Raw genomic sequence first — 20,140 nt, 5'->3', positions numbered from 1 at the left:
CGGGGCTAATCGCAGCGGCCCGTCACGGACTCGAGCGCAGCCGCCTGTCCTGACGGGGAGCTCTCCGGGCTTCCCCGCGGCCGCCCTGACCGTTACCGCCACCCCCCCCCCCCCTCCCGGGGTCGCCTCAGCGCCTCGGGCCCCGCGCTCCCGCCCGCGCCGCCCGGTTGCCAGGCGACGCCCCCCCCCTCCCTCAGCCAACGCCGCCCCTCTGCTCTCCGATAGGCCCACCTTCCCCGCCTCGCGCTGATTGGCTCCCCCCTCCTCCTCTCCGCGCCCCTCTCCGTCCTCATTGGCCGCTCCGAGCGCAGGCCCCGCCCCCCTCCCCTCCCCGCTCTTCCCCACCCCGTCCTCCCCTCCCCTTGTCCCTCCCCGGCCGCCGTCTCCCCGGCCCGTACGTGGCAGCGGCGCGGCGGCGCCCAATGAGCGTCGGCCCCGTGCCCCCGGAAGCGGCGTGGCTCGCGACCGGAAGCGCCGTCCCCTCTTCCTGCCGCCCCGCCGCTGGGCTCCGCCATGTCGGCGCTGCGGGCGGTGCTGGCGCTGCTGGCCGCGCTGGGCGCCCCAGCCGCCGCCTACTTCGTCAGCATCGACGCGCACGCCGAGGAGTGCTTCCTGGAGCGGGTGCCGTCCGGCACCAAGATGGGGCTCATCTTCGAGGTGGCGGAGGGCGGCTTCCTCGACATCGACGTGGAGGTGAGGCCCGGGCCTGCCCGCGCGGGGGGCGCGCTGAGGCGAGGAGCCGGGCCGGGGGGGGCCGGGGGGGGCCGCGCGTGCCGCCGGGCGGCGGGGGGCTGCCTGCGGCCCGGCTGCGTGCCCGCCCGGCGCTGCTCGGCGAGGGGTTTTCCGCTGCAAGGCGTTAAAACCCGTAGAGGAGTAACGAACGGGAGTTGCTCGCGTCTCGGTGGAGGGCGCATCGCTGCTGGCCTGCGGTAGCGTCACCGCGAGAGAGCTGTTGCGGAAACTGAGTGTAATGCTTTAAATTTGCCCGTTGGCCCGAAGCAGGAAATAGTCAGGAAGCTGCGAAAGCCCGCTCGGTTATCGCCGGTGGGAGCTCAGCAGCTGGGCCTGGTGGCCTGCTGGGATGGGAGATGTCAGGCCACGGCGAGCCCGAACATTCGCTGCCCTGGCCCTGTCAGAGAAGGCAATTGCAGCACTACAGAGTATTATAGCTAAAGCAGTCTTGACGTACTGCAGTATACCCTTTTTTCTTTCTATTTTCCTTCAAACACCAGAGGTAAGGTTTTCTCCGCAGTTGTTAATTTGGCTAACGGCCAGCCTTGTGGCGTTGCAGCCAGCGTACGTCTCCCTTGTTGAGTGCCTCTTATCTTGAGGACAGATGGCCAGTAATCTCAGCCAGAGGGCGAGGCTTTTCCGCGGCTCGCCTTACTTGAGAGTGTTTTAGAGATTGCCGGGCAGAAAAATGCAGCGTTGCTTTGGGTCATGGGAAGGAAAATGCAAAGAATGCCAGGCCAGTCAGAGCACGGGTGCTGTTGGTGAATCTGACTGGATAGCTTCAGGGTATGCACGCGGTCTGTAATGATGCATTTTAAAGCACTGTATGTTAAATAAAATGTATGATATTTTGTTTTCCCCGTCCAGATTACAGGGCCTGATAATAAAGGGATTTATAAAGGCGATCGAGAGTCCAGTGGAAAATACACATTTGCTGCCCACATGGATGGAACTTACAAGTTTTGCTTTAGTAACAGAATGTCCACTATGACTCCCAAGATAGTGATGTTCACAATTGATATCGGGGAAGCTCCAAAAGGGCAAGATATGGAGACAGAAGGTGAGGAAGACTCCTGGAAAGAAATTAGCTCCGGCTTGTGAGCTTTTCTGTGCATGCATGACTTGTGAACTTGGCCTGGGATTCTCAGAATTCCCGTTTCTTCAGGCGGTCTAGTTAACTGTCCTCTTGCACAGCTAGAACGGATACGGATGTTTTTAGACCTCGTGACCCAACTTAATGCAGAATCACCAGGGAATCTCTTGGCCATCTGCAGAAACTAATGCTCTCATCCTTTAGTCTTTTCGTCAGTCTCATTCTCTGATTTCTAGTTTGCTCAGCAGTACGTAGATTACCACGTGCGTTAGCTGAGCTCTTTGATAAATGTGCTAATAAAAAAAGCTCTTAGCCGTGTAAGTTACTGTGTTATCTGCAGCCTTTTGTCCTGTACTTGTGTTCATCTCTTACACTTTTCTCTAGGTGGTGGAGATACCTGGGATGGTATGTGTCCTGATTTTTGAAAGCTCATTAGCATCTTGTCTTTTGCAAATGTTTATTCACTAACAGCTAACGTTTGCTTTTTTCTGTAATGTTTGTTTGTAGCATGAGAATGTCTCTTTAATAAACTACATAAAAGGTCTGATTCTGAGCAATGCTGAGCACCTGCAAGCTTCCATCGAGGCATTTATGTACTTAGCAGCTCTTGGGATCAGGTCCTTCAACTGGCCGTGATGGTTTGTCTTCAGGTGGTTACTCGTGGCTAGTGGAAGACCTGATTAGGAGGAGTTTTTGGGGGAATTGAACTAAAACAATGAACGTCCAGGAACGTTAGATATTTTAGACAGTGTTTACGTTCACTGAAACTCGTGTTGGATAATCAAGGGCTTTTGGAAGCAACAAATTCCATCTCGGTTATGAGTTAGCAATAATGTTACAAGAAAACTTCAAACTTGTCATTTGCTGTAAAGTAAACCTCTGGGTATAGAAATCGCTAACTGGAGCTAGGAAGAAGAGAAGCCTTGTTTTCTATTTTAGCAAGCAAATAACGGTGTGCCTTGAGTGCTTGATAGCTCTTGACAAAACTTAACATGTTCCTAACTTGAACTTTTTATAAGTCTAAGTTAAATCTTTTTACTGAGTCTGAAGAGACACTGTAAATATGCATTGTAAAGAATATTAATACAGCTTTATTTTTTAAGGCAAACACTTTCCCTTGAGTGTGCTTTTAGTGGGTTTAAACAATCCCTGCAGCTGTGGTTTCTTCTCTTACTAATAACTGCACGCATTGCAGTGACCAATTGGCCACGAAAATAAGGCATTTACAATATTAGCAAAGTGAGTGTGGTTTAGACATCTATTTAGGTTTTAATTATAGCTTGTATGAGTGTTATTCTGTCCATGGAATGACTGCTTGAACTTCCCTTGGTGCTAGAAAACTTTGAAAATCACTTGCATCGTTCATAATTTTTGTAAGTGAACAGTTCTTTGAGCATGAAGGTGTTTAAAGGACTCTGTGATTGGCAGGGCACTAAACCTCGGATCTGTGGTCTGTCCGTGTGCTGAATTATCTCAAGCTAATTTCCTGTCATTATTAGTTTATTTTCCTATTCTTCATGGCGTACCAGAACCCGAGGCCGGTTCCTGCCCTCTGCCAGGCCCCTTTGGCAGTGTTTCTGCTGAATGCCGTGCTTCGGCTAAACGGGAGGATCACAAGATGTGCCACTGCTTCAGAAAGTCATCTCGTTTTGCCAGCATCATGATCTTAAGCTAATTCCTCAGTTGTTCTATTTTTGCAAGCTTAACAACTAGAAAAGGCTGTTATGTTAAGATAACTTGCTTGGAATATATTGGAAGGTATTTGCGAAATAGCTAATGGTATGGTGCTGAGCTTGTGCTCTTACGGAGAGGTATGTCCAGATGGGATACGAGCAGGCTGCGCTGCCTGACCTGGGTGTCCTCTGCCACCTAGTTGGATGCAGAGAAAGGTGTTTTCTCACTTGTTAAATGCCGTGGAGGTGTGTTAGGAAATGTGGTGATACGATAACAAAACCTTATTGTGCTGTAAGGCTGGGAAGTGCAGTTGTACGGATTGCATTTCTCAGAACTTCCCCTGTGACAGGAAGCTAATTACAGCTGTTCGTATGTTCTAACAAACTGGTTTTTGAGTCAATAACAGACTTTCTTCTGAAATTATTCTGCAGCTCATCAGAACAAGCTAGAAGAGATGATTAACGAGTTAGCAGTGGCCATGACAGCCGTAAAGCATGAACAGGAGTACATGGAAGTTCGTGAGAGAATACATAGAGCAAGTATGTGTCTTTGACTTAAATGCCTTGTCCCCTCTCAAATGGATTTTAAATCTTTTTTTTTTTTAGGTTCAAGTTCATAGCAGCTTTTTCATGTTACTAAAAAGAATTCGGAACAAGTTCTGAAAGTTCTGCCAATATGGTAAAGAACATGATTGACACTTGCTATCTTCTTTAAGATACGTCTCTCGCGTAATGAAGGTTGTTATGCAAAATAATCTTTGCTTAATTGGTGTAAATTCTGTAATTCTTTGAATGTCTTACTCATGAAGATAGCAGTAAAGGTATGGTTCCTAGCACCTGTCAAGAATAAAGGGCGAATGTTTTTAATGTGGAAATACAGCATTACGTTACAACACGGGTCTCTCAACGCTTTGAACCTATGATTATTTCCAGTTTTATGACCGTTTTTTCTTTTGTTACTAATGGTCTGACTTAAAGTACCGAACCTTTTAGAACCAGAGATAATGAACCTTTAGAGATCTGCAGTTCCCCTCTTGACTTTGAGACCTTAAAACGTGGCTGTTGCTTGAAGCAGCAGGTGACATCTGGTTGGCAGTTACGTGCCTCTGTCGGCCTCTTTGAAGGTGGGCAGAATACTGAAAGATGTTGCAGTTTGTGTCCAAAGGTGAGGTTAACACCTGCTTGCGTAGCATAGTTTGAGCTGTTCAGAAAAATAAGCCCCTGAGCTCTCATCCCTAAGACTGCAGAGTCTCGGAGCACTTGTACTGACATGATACAAATATCAGTGATGTAACTGGAAGGTTTACGTGCAATTGTTCAGTTCCTATGACCAAATAAAGTATGTTTAAGTTTGTTTTAAGCTGTTGTTTATTTTTTTTCCCCAACAGTTAATGACAACACAAACAGCAGAGTGGTCCTCTGGTCATTCTTTGAAGCTCTTGTACTAGTTGCCATGACACTGGGACAAATCTACTATCTGAAGAGGTTTTTTGAAGTCCGAAGAGTTGTTTAAGAGTACTGTTCCTGGTCCTGGATTTCAGTTCACTATCTACCAACCATCCTGGTCACAAAAAAAAGTCATTTAGTTTCTAAACCCTCTTTACTGAACTGTAAAACTTATGTTCCTTCCTAGTTAAAAATGAATTGTTTTTATATATCTTCTGTAGCAAAAGCTATGCTGAAATCTCATCACTTGATTGGCATATTTTTTTTCACTTCAGTCTGCCTAGTCTGTATGCTAAGCGAGGTCCAAGCAAGCTGCAAATGCTGTAACTCAACTGTAGTAACAAGCAATGTCGGTGTCTTTTCTAACTTTCTGTTTTCATAAGTACTTGCAGTTCTGTCTAGGGAAAAAAACGGTACAAGGCCCTAATGTGACTTGCATTTTTCACGTCTTTAACCCTGCAGTAGGTGTTATGAAATTGAAAGAGTCCCTTCTTCACGTGTAGAAACTGCCAAGGAGGAGCGATTGGAACTTTATTCTGAGGAACTTTATTCTGATAATGAATGGAAGACAGCTGACAACTTCCACTCTAGTATGTATACCTGGTTAAAATTGGAAAGGAAGTCTTTAGTAACTGTCCCAAGTACTCCAACTTATTTCTGAAGCTTTTTAATTCAGTAGTCGATATCAAGATACGTTCTCTCCTCTACCGAGTGTTCACCATATGGTTTTTAGTCTCTCACCGGTTTTATATCAAAGCCAATCGTGCAGTGTCTTGGCAAACAGTAGTTGGCCCTTTGGTTTTTGCAGCTCCAAAGCTCAGACTGTTGGTGCTATTGCAGAATGCAGTAGTGTTCAGGAAATCTGGATTCCAGATGCCAAAGGGTTAATGATTCTGGGGGTTTATTGCGATGCTATGCAGCCCTTGTATTTAAGTTCAGTGGCAGCCTCTGCCATTATCTGGTCATAATTAGCATAATGCTAAGTACTGGTGTGTTTTCTTTTCCAGGCACATGTAGATTTGTTTTTGTATAAAGTTACTTTCCTTGGTATCTGATGATCGGTTTAAAATTAAAGCAGCGTCTGGTGTGGGTGCTGAGCCAGGATTATGTTGTGACTGATGTACATTAGTTGTAATCATTTTTGGGGTGGGGGGGGGGACCTTTTCCAGGGGGGAGCCTCTACAAGTTACACACAACAGTTTTGTACAATTAATTTAAAATTTGTTACAGGTTTTCATGTTCCAGGTAAAGATTTTTCAACCTCGGGCAAACACTTGCAGCAGTTCTTCAGCAAGGTGGCTGTTACACCTTATTGCAACTGTTGTGTGCCAATATTTTTGTGTAAAACACTCAAATTGAATTCTAAGATGTACATTTAAAATTGCTTGTGAATCTACATATGACCCAGGTTCGATAAAATAAACAAATTCTTTAAAAAAAAGAAAAAGAAACAAGAGATCTTGTCTCTTTCTTCTTTGACCCTACGAGGGGCTGCTTGGCACGTGAATTTTTTTTTTCATGAAGTGTTTATTTGGGTGTTGGGAAGTTGTTAGGCTGCTGCCTTTGCGTTGAAGGAAAGAGACGTAATTGTACACTGGCGTTGGTGCTACTGGGCTCTGGCACTGCAGGGCCTCCGGCAGCGCCTTAATGGGCGATTTCCCGAAAAAAGGTTTTTTTTTTGTGGTGCCGGAGCGGCCGCCGTGGGGCATCGCGCAGGGCCGGAACCAAAGCGCCGCGCCGCGTGTTTCCGGGGGGGCCCCGCCGCGGCCGGACGCTGTGGGGGGGGGGGGGGACGGGGCCTGGCGGCGGGACCGGGCCGAGATGGAGGCGGTGACGGAGGGGCGCTGGGAGGCGCTGCCCGTGGCGCTCAGCCCCGGCGTGCTGCGGGCGCTGCGGGGCCTCGGCTTCGCCAGCATGACCCCGGTGCAGGTGAGGGGGGAGCCCCGGCCCCGGGGCTGGGCCTCGAGGGGGGAGGAAGGGGGCTCCGGGCCGTGTGAGCGCTGTGCGGGCCCTCGGCCGGGGCACCGGGCTCGGTCGCAGCCCTGAAGCCACCCCTCAGGTTTTGCCCTGGGGTGTCCCCTCGCTCGGGTGGCTTCTAGAGAGCTCTGGTGGCTCCTGGGGGAAATCTGGGCTCTGTGAGATTTACTTCCAGCGGAGCAGGTTGAACTGTTGGTGTGCTGTTTCTCTTCTAGTCCGCAACCATTCCGCTCTTCATGAGTAACAAAGATGTTGCTGCGGAAGCGGTGAGTGTTGTGAACCGGGGCAGCCTCTTGTTTTTCTCGGTTTGTCTCTGGAGCTAACGAAGGGCTGATTCTCCTTCCGATTTCACAGGTAACAGGCAGCGGCAAAACCTTAGCCTTCGTAATTCCCATCCTAGAAATTCTTCTCAGACGGGAACAAAAATTGAAAAAAATGCAGGTAAGATTAAGTTGTTCGGTTCTGAATGGTTTACTATGTTCTTATGATCCCTCAGTAAGATTGAGGAGCTCAGTGAAAGCACCAGTCAGTCAAACTGAATACACGTAAAGTGACTGTGTGCTCAGCTCAGGTATACCAGGAACAACAAACTGCGTAAAAATTGAAAACAAATACTGGGTTGCTTTCTTTGCACTTACCGTACAATGGACAATTTTCCCACAGTCTGTCTTCTATTTGGTTACTTTCCATAAATTCCTTTTGTCTTCTTGTGCAGGTTGGAGCTATAATTATCACACCGACAAGAGAATTAGCTATTCAAATTGATGAGGTATTATCGCACTTCACAAAACACTTCCCCATGTTTAGGTGGGTGAACTTCAGGCTTTTCATGATCTCGGTTCCCTTTCCTTTGGACTTCTGTCATTTGTAAACTAGCAAAACTCAAAGATGACCTAAATCTTTCTGTTCTCTTGTTTTAGTCAGATTCTTTTAATAGGCGGTAGGAATCCCATGGAAGATGTTGAAAAACTTAAAGAACACGGGTAAGTTGATTGCCTGTAATTTTTACCAGTGCCTTGCAACTGTGGTTTTGTCCGTCATTAAAACTTACAAATTATGAATTTGGGTCTTGCTGGTGGTAAAATTTGGTGGTTCTGCATAAAACTGTTGGGTATATGGTAAAGAAATTGTGGATTCTTGAGTGGGACGCGCCATCCTGAGATGGTAATGAGATGACAGGAAAGGCTCATATGTGAAATTGGTACCATTTACATGCTGTCCTGGTAAATCACAGAGTACAGCGTGGTGAATTGAAAAACTGTCTTCACCGACAGGTTTTCAGTTCCTTCTTTTGTGTCAACATTGTACTAGCAGTAGAGTCTGACAAGATTGAGTCTGTGTTGAATAATTTTCTGGAACTGTTTGGTGCTGATGGGGAACCTTTGGAGCAATTGTATTTGCTGCTGGCTTTTTCGTGGAGGCACCAAATATTTCTTCTAGCTAACGGTTGCTTTCCGTAGTCGATGTTCTAAACTTTTACTGCTGCAAATAGCGTGCTTTCTCCTGAGGGCTTTTTCTCCCGTCAACGTACTGTCTGAGAGCTCCTGAAATAGGAATACGGTGGGAAATAGCACAGAAATTGTTTTATTGAAGAGTGCAGTCAGTTTGAGTGCAGATTTGTGCTGCGTTAATCCTAGCAGCTCCTCCGAAGTCCTTACCTTGCGTGGTTACAAAATTGCTGTATGTCCTTAACCCAAACAGCGGGAACATCATTGTAGCTACGCCAGGCCGCTTGGAGGATCTGTTCAGAAGAAAAGCAGATGGGCTGGATCTCGCAAGCTGTGTGAAGTCTCTCGATGTGTTGGTGTTAGATGAAGCAGACAGACTTCTCGATATGGGCTTTGAATCAAGGTATTCAAATAATAAACTCCAGTTATACTTCTGAATTTTTAAATGAGTTTGTATGTGATTGATGTGAATGAGCCTGGCCTACAGCGACCTCTGAAATGAGATTTGTTCCGTTTTGGTCTTTTACCTCTCTTGGCTCTGCAGACTACATAAAGCAGTTGCTAAGAGGGGAAGAGAATCAGGAAAAGGTGATTCCTTGATGAGTACAGAGTTCAAGATTTCTTTTTTTGTGATGTATATTAGCATGTACTCATTTAAGGATAGGTATTTACACACTATAGTGACTTGAAACACTGTAACAAAGAAACTCTGACATCCTTTTTCTCTTTCTTGAAAAGTTACGATGATTAACTGAATAGAAGAGGCTGTAGAGTTGGCGCTCAGTAATAAAAACTATTTTGTTTATGAACTCATAGTTCCAGTGATTAAACTTCTTTCTGAGGAAGATCTTGGGACATTTATGTTTTACATGTGCTTACTTGCAGTTTAAATGCCATTCTGGACTTTTTACCCAAGCAGAGACGGACAGGTCTCTTCTCAGCAACTCAGACTCAAGAGGTGGAGAACCTGGTGAGAGCAGGTCTCCGGAATCCTGTCCGCATCTCAGTGAAAGAGAAGGGAGTGGCAGCAAGCAACACACAGAAAACTCCAACGCGCCTGGAGAACTACTACATGGTGAGAACTCCGGGCCTTGTGGTAGTTTGTTGCTCCCTCTCCCTTTTCCCTGGTTCCATCAACAGGTTTTTAAATCGCGGCCGGTTAATGGCCACATTAGCAGGGGAATCAGAAGTCTCAAAGACACAAAGCTCTTGCAAGTCCTCTGAAGATCAGTAACCATGATGGGGAAAAAACCCCCACTAAACTAGCAACTGGCAGGTCAGTTTGTGTCAAGTCCATTTCCTTATGTATTTTTTTTCCTTTGCATTGTGTAGATATGCAAAGCAGACGAAAAGTTCAATCAGTTGGTGCACTTTCTTCGACAGCACAAACAGGAAAAACATCTAGTCTTTTTCAGGTAATTCCATGTAGGTTTTCTTGTGAAAACAGAGTGGTGTTTTATTACCTGAATTTCAAAACTCTGCCCTGTGTTGACAAGGACACAACTACTTTAAAAGTGTTTCTTTTTAACAGCAGTCTTATAGAATATGCTAGTTTTATACATATTTTTAAAGTAAAATGTATGTATGTTATATATGGTGATTAAAAAAAAAGTACCTATTTTAAATAAAAATAGGCAAAAGTGGCTATTTTTGAAAGGGCTCAGACTGCTCTAGCTTGACTGCCTAAATCAGATAAAAAATACAACATAATCTTTTGCTTTTCTGTCATCATCACAACAGCACATGTGCCTGTGTGGAATACTATGGGAAGGCTTTGGAGTCCTTAATTAAACAAGTGAAAATAATGTGCATTCATGGGAAGATGAAACACAAACGTAACAAGATTTTTACCGAGTTTCGGAAGCTCCCAGGGTAAGGCCATACAAATAGGCTAAGCCAGCTAAAAGTAGTAGTACAGGATATGGAATTGTGTCTGAAAATAAGCTCTTCTCAAATGACAGTCTAATGAAAAAATGCTTTTTCTTCTTCCCAGTGGCATTTTAGTTTGCACTGATGTGATGGCCCGGGGCATAGACATTCCAGAGGTACACTGGGTTTTGCAATATGACCCACCTAGCAGCGCAAGGTACAACTTCAGATCTTAAGAACCTTTACTTGTGCTCATGTTACTGTACTGTTTAGATACAAATTGAGAACACACAGCTGTGGAAAACACATTTACTTGTTGCCTGAAAATTGGTCTGAGTTTGTGCAAAATAATGCACGAACAAGGGAGGATCAAACATTGCAATTTTTATTGTAACTGCTGTGAAGTTAAATGGCTTTGTGTGTGTCGTGCAGAAGTCAAACAGGTGGTCACCACTTGCATTTGTGTGAAGAGGCTTTCTGTTCTAAGGGTTAGTATGAGAATACCAAAGAAGTAAAAAGGAGAAACACCAGGGTGAATGAGAGCAGAGAGCGGGTACAGAGCTCTTCAAGGAATGGTACATTGGAAGCTCACTTGAAAGGAGCTTTTCCATGTGTTTTAACTTCTACTGTCATAATTCCTGGTTGCTGAAATTATTCGTTTAGTTCAAAAATAACCAGCACTCTAGGTTTTCCATTCTGTTAGATTTGCCCTTTTGCTCACTAGTACTTTTGAGTCAGACCGAGCGTCTCCTCTTAAATGAGCCCTGTTTTGTTTCAGTGCCTTTGTGCACCGGTGTGGTCGAACAGCACGGATTGGCAATGTCGGCAGTGCACTTGTATTTTTGCTTCCCATGGAAGAATCTTATGTTAACTTTCTCTCAATCAACCAAAAGGTTAGTAGACTTTTATTCTGTTAGGCAAGAGGACAGGCAAGCTCACCAGAACCTTACTGACAGTGATGATGAAATCCAAATTCATAGGGCTTAAGGTCATACGCGTAGATCATGTTTTAGCAGAGTCACATAATTAAAAAAAAAATAAAAAAAGACGAGCTGCTTATTAATCACCAAACTCAGCTGTTAGAATGCGATGGCTACCTGTGTTTTTTTAACTGAATCTTTGATAGGAACATGTGGTGCATCGATTAAGGAAAGGTTTTTCTTTTCTAATGGTGTGTAGGTTGAGCATTTCCATAAGGCAGCACTGCCTTACACCGCTTCTGCCTCAGATCCTGCCACTACCACTTTGTATGCTACACCCTCGGTGCTGCTGAAAAATGGCCAGAACAAATTTATTTTTAACTTGAATATTTTAACTTGAATTATTTCCTGGTCCTGCATTTATGGGATTAATTGTATGAGTTCTCTAGAGGCCTGCTAATGAGAACATAGCTTGATAAGGCATGAGATGAAGGTGTTGCCTTCTCTTGAGCTGTACTGTGTGAGCTCTTCTGCTGGGCTAGGATGATTGTTTGTGGGGCTAAACAGTGAACTGGAGTTTTAAAATGACACCGTAAAAGACGGAGAAGGGGGCTCAAAACTTACTGAAGATTAACTGGGAAGAAGTGTGCGTTTGAAGTTTCACAGTACATTTTAAATTGTTCAGCTGAACTTTTCGTTTGAACTTTTTCTGTTTCTTTTTTGTTTTTCAGTGTCCCATGCAGGAAATGAAACCACAGAAAAATGTGTTGGATCTTCTTCCAAAACTGAAGTCTATGGCCCTGGCTGACAGGGCAGTGTTTGAGAAAGGGATGAAAGCATTTGTGTCTTACATCCAGGCTTACGCCAAACACGAGTGTAATCTGATCTTCCGAATAAAAGGTAATTCACAGCAGGGCTGGTCCCTTTTACTGTTCTTCAGAAGACAGTGTTTGATTTGGCAAAAAAACATAATCGTGTTATTCAGCAGCTACAACTACCCATTCCTGTTCCCAAAGTTACTTTCTGCAGCATCAGATTCTGACAAAACTCCTATTTTCTCAAGCAATTCAGACAAAACATTTAATTAGCAAGCTTGACTAAAATAGACATAAGCGCAAGTAAGTGCGACTTAGCATTGTTACTAGTATAAAGTATAGAATGCAAGATAACTTTAAAAGTCACAGAAAAAAGTAACTTATTATCCAGGAGGAAACTGACTTTATAATCTTTATTTTAACAGATCTGGATTTTGCTAGTCTTGCCAAAGGTTTTGCCTTGTTAAAAATGCCGAAGATGCCTGAACTAAGAGGAAAATGTTTTGCAGACTTTACTCCAGTCGCTGTTAATACAGACTCCATTCCATTTAAGGATAAAAATAGAGAAAAACAGAGACAAAAACAACTAGAACAACAAAGAAAGGAAAGACAGGAAAGTGGAGGAAAAAAGAAATTCATAAAGAACAAATCCTGGTCAAAGCAGAAAGCCAAAAAGGAGAAGAAAAAGAAAGCAACAGCAAAAAGGAAACGTGAAGAGGTAAACCGTGCCCGTTCTATTAAGCTACATGTCGTTGCTATAGCATAGGTGCCTACTTTCAAAAGGCAGGGAGCAATGGGATTTTAGTCTGACGTAAGTGAGATGCGCTGCAGAATTACAGACTGAAAGTTAACTTTCTAGGCCCTTGACAGGCAAAGCACAAAAATAAAAAGCACAGAAGCTTTTTAGAACCAAACACAAAACCAACTTACTAATGCTAGTGAATAATGCTGCCAGCATAGGCTGCATGGGTTTTTCCTTTTAAGAGGTCCAGCAGCACTTAATTGGACAGTACTTCGTTGTTGTTATTGCTTTTTTAATTCTCAATAGGTGTAACAGAGTTAGAATGTTTCCTAGGTAGAACCTGAATATTATTTCGTGCTTGGATACTCCTGGCAAAGTCTGGGTTGTAAAATTCTGTTGTGTTCAGATGTATAGAATGAACGTGGTTTGGTGTTGAATTTAATTGTTTGTTTTTCCACTGCCAACAGGGCTCTGATGTTGACGATGAGGACATGGAAGAGTTGCTGAATGACACAAGACTCTTGAAAAGATTAAAAAAGGGGAAAATTAGTGAAGAAGAGTTTGAGAAGAGACTAACAGGCACCCAAAGCAAAGTGAAAGCAGAAACTGTTGCTGACTTAGAGTCTGAATGTTGACTGTTATTCTAACCAGACTTTTATGTTGATACTGCCTATTTCAATAAAACTGTATATTTATAACAAAATAATGATGCAGAGAGCAGAACTGATCTGATTTCTTCATAAAGAGACCTGACAGGTGTCTTTTTTCAGGTACGTACCACAGATCAGTAAGTGACACCATACCTCAGAATGAGACTGAATGCACCATAAGGTATTTTATTTTACAGTATCAAAATATTCCACCCATCTTTAAAACAATTTATTTCAGGTCTTCAGAAGCTGTAGCGACTTGGATTTTTTTTTTATCAGTGGTCCATCCACTGGTACTGCTTTGCCTTAAATTCAAGAAGGCTCATAATTACTTTAATCCTTATAATGTTGTCTTCTTACCACATCCATATAACTTATATCATCTTCCGATTTCTTACAACTGTGATAGTCATTGAAGATGACACATTCTGTACACAGTGTCCTTTCTGTTACAGATAGAGTTTAATAAGTTCATCACTGACAGCTGACGGAGTTAACACACCAAGGTCTGTAAACAGTAATGTGATTAGTGATGGTGATGTGTAGTCAATCCAGGGATGTTCCTCTGTTAGATTCTGACCTGTTTTCAGAGTGTCTGCTTTGTACTAGAAGGAAACAAGACCATCAGTTATTACACAGCTGCAAGCTAAAACCTCTTTTGGGCAAGGGTGGTCGTGAGCAGATGTTTGTGGTAAAACTGAAGGAAGTCAATTTAAAAACAAGGCACAGGCTGCCACCTTGGTCTCAGCTATTTTATCTTCTGTACGAACTACAGTTTGTAGCTCTGAAGTGTCTCAATCCAGCTATTTCTTGCCCTCAGCTACTCTTCTACCCCAAAGGAACCACTTTAGGAAGTCAGTGACACTATTAAGACAACTTATGGCTGTCTGACGTTTGACTTTACAGTGGAGCAACTCCATATTACGTCAAGTAAGCTAGAGTAGAGACGTCCAAATAAATGAAGACATGCTTAGAAGAAAATTATTCATAGACACGTAAGTGGATCTTAGCCTGCTAAGAAAAAAAATGTATTCCTCTTACCTTAAACTTATCTGGGACATCCTGCTGATTTAGAGGGAAAAGCCTTACAAACTTGAAACTTTCTGCTACCACATAAAATGGTTTATTCTGAGCTTTGGCGCACACAGCAATTTGATTTGTGCCTATCTGTGGAGACATACAGAAAACAACATGCAGACTTGGTGCTAGTAGGACATAATATTGCAATATTTTCAACAACAACAAAAAAACTGACATAATGGATAACACCCCAATAGAGCAAAGATTTTTCAGAAATCCCTGAATTCTTCAAATAAATTTTAAGAGTCCAGAGTTTACAGAACGTTATAGTAAAGTCACTACCTATTACCTTGTTAATAATGCCTCCACTTTCAACTACACCTTCAGCACCAACTAAGACCAGGTCCACTTTCTCCATAATGTAGCTGTTGAAGGGGAAAAAAAAGGCATTTTGCACTTAAGCAAGAAGTGAGATTCAGATGTGTAATAGTTTCTTTTGTCATGGTTTGGATTTATACTAAGCAGTAGTAATTTAGTAGTTAGCTTAAAAAACACGACAATGATAACACATGGAAAGCAGAAAAAAATGTAGCCTTTTTGTTTAGCACCTCAGTTCCTTTTTCCAAATATCCCCAAGCCCTAAGATCCCTTAGGTCTGCCTCCATTCTCCATTCTAATAGGCAAACATCAAATACTTGTTTTGTAGCAGGCATGTTCTGCTAATCATGCACCTAAAGGTGTAACTTGTTTAGCTTGTTTGATGACTATGACGAACTAAGGAACAATTTCTGTAGAAAGAAGCTGCTAGGAAACTTACACAGAATGTAAAATAAAATTGTGACGAACAGTATTAAGATTTAATGATCAGACTTACCCAACTGCAGCATCCAGAATCACAGTCACAGGAATGTCCAGCTTCCTCAGGGCTTTTGCCATTTTTTGCCTATTAAAATAACACATTTGAAGCTAAGAAGACTTTTTAAAGAGAATGCTAGAAAAATATTGTCTAAGAGACTGAAACCCACAACTGCCCGTATTTGCTTGCCAGCAATTTTGTACCCCCTAATAGAAAATAAGTTATCACGTAGAAATCGAAACAGATGACAACAAGCCCAGCAGAAGAAAAGCGAGCCTGTTTTAGCAGTCAGGAATTACAGCTATAGAAAGATGAGTCAGTGAACTATTAAGATGACAGATTACCTAAGCCATCTCAGCTTTTCCATCAACGTGATATAAGAAATAACTACCAGCAACGCACCCCACGCTTTAAGCGAAGCTGATAAATCATACCTACTTAATTTGGCTGAACATACTTGATTCAAGTGAAAGTGGTTAGCAACACAGTGTGCAGGATATGCTCTGAAGAGGGAAAGCTTGCTCTCTTGCTATCGGTAACATAATTTATTTGGCATCTTCAAACAATGTCATGTTGTTATCTAAATGTTTTACTATGTGATGCTTAAGACAATGCTGATTATTTTAGCCTACTTTTGAAGAAGGCAACTAGAAATCAATTATTTACTGTCTCCCAGGGGAAACATAGGTTGCTTGGCATGGATTGAGAGGTTGTAAACCGTTGAGGAAAACCTACGTAACACTGTAATGAGGATATTAGTATGGGAAATTGCTTGCCGATACTGATTTTTCACTTTTCCAGAATAATGTGGTATTATTAGTCACAGAGTTATCATTTAAAATGCTACAAACAATCCTAGTAGCTTTTTTTTTTTAAAACATGGCAGATTTGACACTAGCTGAAACTTATCCTGCTAACCAAGATCAAACACAAATTAATGAATACTTGCCCTGCTTGGTCTGGCTGTGATTCAGTAACATAAACGCTGAATCGCTTCTTTGACTCAACAGCTGCTTCTAACACTCTGAGGACCACTCTTGAGTAGGCATGTGTCAATATCCGCTGTCAAAAAAGATCAAATATTACTTTTTGCTGAACTTTAGAAAAACCTTTAGTTCTGTTAGTGGTGCCAGAGCTTTTACTTCACGCATCTGTCAACATTAAATAATAACATGATGTTTGTATACGACAAAACACAGGATGGCAAACACACTGAGATGGATGTTACGTGGCCAGCCCTGACGCTGCTGAGGGGTGACAATCTAATACTTTAAATGGAAAGTTGATGTTGTGATGCTTCGGCACCTCATAGCAGTAGACCACAGCTTAATGTTGAATTGCATGGGAACTGCAGTGGGTGGGGGCATGAGTCTTAACAAAATAAAGCAATGGGTGATGCTATCCGTATGTACTTGCAAAAGCCACATCAGACAACACTGACACAAACGTGAATGAACTTCACTCCCCTCCTCCTCTGTTTTTCCATCAGTGCAAGCAGCAAAGCGCCACAACAAGAGCAGCCCTGCCTCGGCCTACTTACAGCACCGTCTCTGATGAAAGGATGACAGAGCTTGGCGATTTTGTTCCTTGAGAGCGAGACTTTCCTCAGGAAAATCTCCCCACGCTCGATCATGATTTCTTTGCATTTGGAGTAATCCTGGAAGAGACAGCGAGACGTCTGCTGCAAGCCCGCCGGGTCTCCGTGCCAGCAGCACGGCCGAGCGGGAGGCAGCCGCCCTTACCGAGTACTCCAGCGAGGTGAGGCTGATGAAGCGCAGGAAGAGCTCCCCGCCGGAGGACACGGCCACCGAGGAGTCCACGCGGGACAGGGTCTCGATGGCGTCCAGCAGGCTGCTCCTCAGGCCCTGGATGGTCTCACCTGGGTGGGGACGGAGGCAGAGGAGCGCGGTCAGGGCTGGGCCCCGGGGCTGGTGCCCGGCCCCCGCCTGGCCCCGGGGGCCCGGCGCCCACCTCGGTCCCGCTTGAGGAAGCCGAGCAGCGCTCGGATGGCGGCCACCGCCGAGGCCACGTCGGGGTCGTCCCTCAGCTGCGCCCTGAACGCCTCGATCAGGTCTGAAAGGCAAAAGGAGGCGCCTCAGGCCCGGCCCGGCCCGGCCCGGCCCGGCCCGGCCCCGGCCCGGCCCCACCCCGGCCCCGCTCCGCACCCCCGTTACCGTCCGTGCTCATGGCCGCAGCCCCCCCGCCCCGCTCCGCTCCGCTGCCGGCCGCCTCGCCGGAGCCGTGGGCATGACGCAGCGCCCCTCGGCGTGACGTCACGCCGGGCCCTCGCGTCATTTGCAAGCGCCGGGAGCGGCTGGCACCTCGCGGCGGCGGCATGAGCGCGGGTGAGGCGGCGGCGGCGGCGGCGGCGGCGGGCGGGAGGGAGCGGGCCCCGGGCAGGGGGGAGCTGAGGGCGGCCCTCAGGGGGCCCGGCCCCGGCCCCTCGGAGCCGGTCCTGCCCGGGGAGCCGCGAGCCACGGCGCTGTGTCTGTTGCAGACGATGAGCTGAGCCTGCTGGTCATCGTCATCGACACCAACCCCATCTGGTGGGGGAAGAGGGCGCAGGGGGAAGCGGAGGTACGGCTGCTGCTGGTGGTGAGCCCTGAGGGAAGGGCTCTTATTTCCTCAGTCTTACCGAGTGGGCAGTGAACAGGGGTAGCCTTGGGTTTCTGAGCAACGTTTGTCTGATAGAACGGATGTTGGAGTGCGTTTTTAAAAAGATGTGCTGCTGTGTGTCCGTCAAAGCCTTGTATAAATTCTCCTTATGAAGAAAGGAAGCTCCACATCTTAAAATCCAAGTTCTTCCAACTGCAGTTATTTGAGAGCTTTCTTGTGAATTGTTTAACAGTAGATATTATTGTACTGTTTCTGATTTCTCTTTCTTTCTTTCTTTCTTTCTTTCTTTCTTTCTTTCTTTCTTTCTTTCTTTCTTTCTTTCTTTCTTTCTTTCTTTCTTTCTTTCTTTCTTTCTTTCTTTCTTTCTTTCTTTCTTTCTTTCTTTCTTTTTTTTTTTTCCAGCAGTTCACCCTATCAAAATGTATCGATGCGGTGATGGTACTGGGAAACTCACACTTGTTTATGAATCGTACCAACAAGCTTGCTGTAATAGCAAGCCACACACAAGAAAGGTATAGGTGCTTCTTACCTACGTAAAAGTTTAAAGTGGGCTTTTCTATATAAATCTCCTGATACAGTGTAGGAGAAATAATCTGATTTAGTGCCTTACGCAAAGCGAGAAAGACAATGAAAGTGACAAGTTTCCTATTTAAGTGGGTATTTTTTACCCAGATGTTCATGAGTCTCAGGATCTACCCCTAAGTGCAGGAATAGTATGTATTTGCTTTTTTTTTTTTTTAATATCTTAGAAGGAAGACGGTGAATGTTGGTATTACACCATTTGGGGTTTGAAGATTTCCTGCCTTATGTTGCATCTTTAATGTCTAAATTATTTGAAATTGCATTTCCGAATATTGCTGTCTAACAAGGTTAAAGTTGAAACAGTAATGCTTCTTACTTCCTTTCTTTCAGCCGTTTCTTGTACCCTGGGAAGCGCTGGGCTTTTGCCGATCTCCTTGGAGATGGCGGTAGTTCTGCGGAATCTAATTGTTCTGGCAGCAAAGATGGAAAATATGAATTGTTAACAGCAATAAATGATGCAATTGCAGAAGAGATTAAAGATCTCATGACAAAAAGTAAGAAAAATAAATTTTTAGGTTTAATATATGGAATTGCAAAGCACTTTGGCTCTCAAGGAGTTGTAGGAATTTCCTTTATTTTGATAGCATGAATTTTAATATATTTAAAGTAGGTAAGTTTATTATGTTGGCACTTCGAGCCTCTCTATTAATCTAATATGCCAAAGACAAGACTTGTAGAATTTAGTATGGTCAGATTTAGCAACTGTCTTTGTAATTTCTGTAACTTGAATTGCAGCTGACATGAGGGGCCAGCAAACAGAAACTTTGTTAGCGGGATCACTTGCTAAAGCACTTTGTTGTATCCTTTCTATTATGGAACTTTCAAAACCTTTATCTGTTTTCTAAGACTGTTTCCTGTAATATTAATTGTGCTTCAATATAGGCTTTACTATTACTGAATTTTATAATAACATTCAAAACTGAAATGTTCGCTTAATAAGTGTGGATTGTGCTTACTAAAATGTGTGTTGGCTACGGTGGTGAATACATGGTATGGATGCTGCGGTTACTTCCAAGGAAGAAACATAAAGTCCTTAACATCATCTAATGTAGTTATTAACAAGATGAGCAAAGAGGTAAAAGGTAATACCTTTCTTTTGAGTACTTACATAAATATTTAAGTCAGAATAATAGAAAAAAATGCTTAATGAACAACTTTGAAATTTCTAATCGATATGTAATTGCTTTTGGACAATAAATGAAATGGGTTTGCATTCGTAACTCTAAATTAGTGTACAGATACTTGTCACGTGTTTCTGCTGCTCTCTCTGCCACTGGGGCTATAAGACAGTTTCATATACATATTTGAACTGAAATAAATTGAAATGCTAAATGCTATAGAATTACAAGGGCAAGCTACAGGGGATGAATGTACTCATGCATTGTATTTTCTTTTCAATACTTAGCCAATCAGGAAATGAAATCAAGGATTTTGGTAAGACCTTTGCTGTCACTTTTCTGTTAGTCTTTAAATCCAAAGATACTATGTAGGCTAACAAGTCTGAATTGCTTTATTTAGGTCATAAAAGCTGCAGAAGACAGTGCATTGCAATATATGAATTTCATGAATGTGATCTTTGCAGCACAGAAACAGGTGAAGTTGTCATTTCATGTTGATCTTTTATTAATATGTAAAAGCTTAAAAAAAATTGTTCATATGATTGTGATCTGGTTAAAGAGTGCTTGAAACGAAACCTGTCAT

General features: G+C 43.8%; 3 protein-coding genes across 7 annotated transcripts; 2 read left to right on the top strand and 1 right to left on the bottom strand.

Annotated features, from left to right (window-relative positions):
• Positions 1-388: 388 nt before the first annotated feature.
• On the top strand, positions 389-6,395 carry TMED2 (transmembrane p24 trafficking protein 2). 2 transcript variants are annotated; one of them, XM_040576484.1, is made up of 5 exons: positions 448-693; positions 1,600-1,792; positions 2,210-2,230; positions 3,931-4,038; positions 4,887-6,395. In XM_040576484.1, exons 1-5 carry the CDS (start codon positions 514-516, stop codon positions 5,009-5,011), a joined length of 627 nt encoding a protein of 208 aa, XP_040432418.1. In that variant the 5' UTR covers positions 448-513; the 3' UTR covers positions 5,012-6,395. The 2 variants fall into 2 exon arrangements, with proteins under 2 accessions (XP_040432419.1, XP_040432418.1); XM_040576485.1 differs by lacking the exon at positions 2,210-2,230 and having other exon boundaries at positions 389-693.
• A 301-nt stretch (positions 6,396-6,696) lies between these two features.
• DDX55 (DEAD-box helicase 55) lies at positions 6,697-13,505 on the top strand. Of its 2 annotated transcripts, none has more exons than XM_040576479.1 (14): positions 6,697-6,873; positions 7,137-7,187; positions 7,276-7,362; positions 7,637-7,728; positions 7,842-7,904; positions 8,623-8,772; positions 9,255-9,444; positions 9,548-9,645; positions 10,110-10,241; positions 10,363-10,455; positions 11,017-11,131; positions 11,890-12,058; positions 12,399-12,691; positions 13,183-13,505. In XM_040576479.1, the coding sequence occupies exons 1-14, from the start codon at positions 6,766-6,768 to the stop codon at positions 13,348-13,350; spliced, it is 1,809 nt and encodes a 602-aa protein (XP_040432413.1). In that variant the 5' UTR covers positions 6,697-6,765; the 3' UTR covers positions 13,351-13,505. The 2 variants fall into 2 exon arrangements, with proteins under 2 accessions (XP_040432413.1, XP_040432414.1); XM_040576480.1 differs by lacking the exon at positions 9,548-9,645 and adding an exon at positions 9,702-9,784 and having other exon boundaries at positions 6,700-6,873.
• A 20-nt stretch (positions 13,506-13,525) lies between these two features.
• On the bottom strand, positions 13,526-19,872 carry EIF2B1 (eukaryotic translation initiation factor 2B subunit alpha). 3 transcript variants are annotated; one of them, XM_040576481.1, is made up of 15 exons: positions 19,845-19,872; positions 19,492-19,521; positions 19,175-19,237; positions 18,770-18,933; positions 18,260-18,369; positions 17,739-17,818; positions 17,407-17,586; positions 17,213-17,314; positions 16,984-17,120; positions 16,782-16,898; positions 16,191-16,303; positions 15,260-15,328; positions 14,735-14,810; positions 14,407-14,532; positions 13,526-13,970 (listed from the first exon to the last, which is right to left on the bottom strand). In XM_040576481.1, the coding sequence occupies exons 3-15, from the start codon at positions 19,179-19,181 to the stop codon at positions 13,815-13,817; spliced, it is 1,437 nt and encodes a 478-aa protein (XP_040432415.1). In that variant the 5' UTR covers positions 19,182-19,237; positions 19,492-19,521; positions 19,845-19,872; the 3' UTR covers positions 13,526-13,814. The 3 variants fall into 3 exon arrangements, with proteins under 3 accessions (XP_040432415.1, XP_040432416.1, XP_040432417.1); XM_040576482.1 differs by having other exon boundaries at positions 18,263-18,369; XM_040576483.1 differs by having other exon boundaries at positions 17,416-17,586; positions 19,845-19,871.
• Between the last annotated feature and the right edge of the window lie 268 nt (positions 19,873-20,140).

The sequence above is a fragment of the Cygnus olor genome, chromosome 17, assembly GCF_009769625.2.
Source record: "Cygnus olor isolate bCygOlo1 chromosome 17, bCygOlo1.pri.v2, whole genome shotgun sequence".
Lineage (NCBI taxonomy): Eukaryota > Metazoa > Chordata > Aves > Anseriformes > Anatidae > Cygnus > Cygnus olor.
Note: the sequence above shows the minus strand (reverse complement) of the source record. Positions and strands in the feature narration are given on the sequence as shown.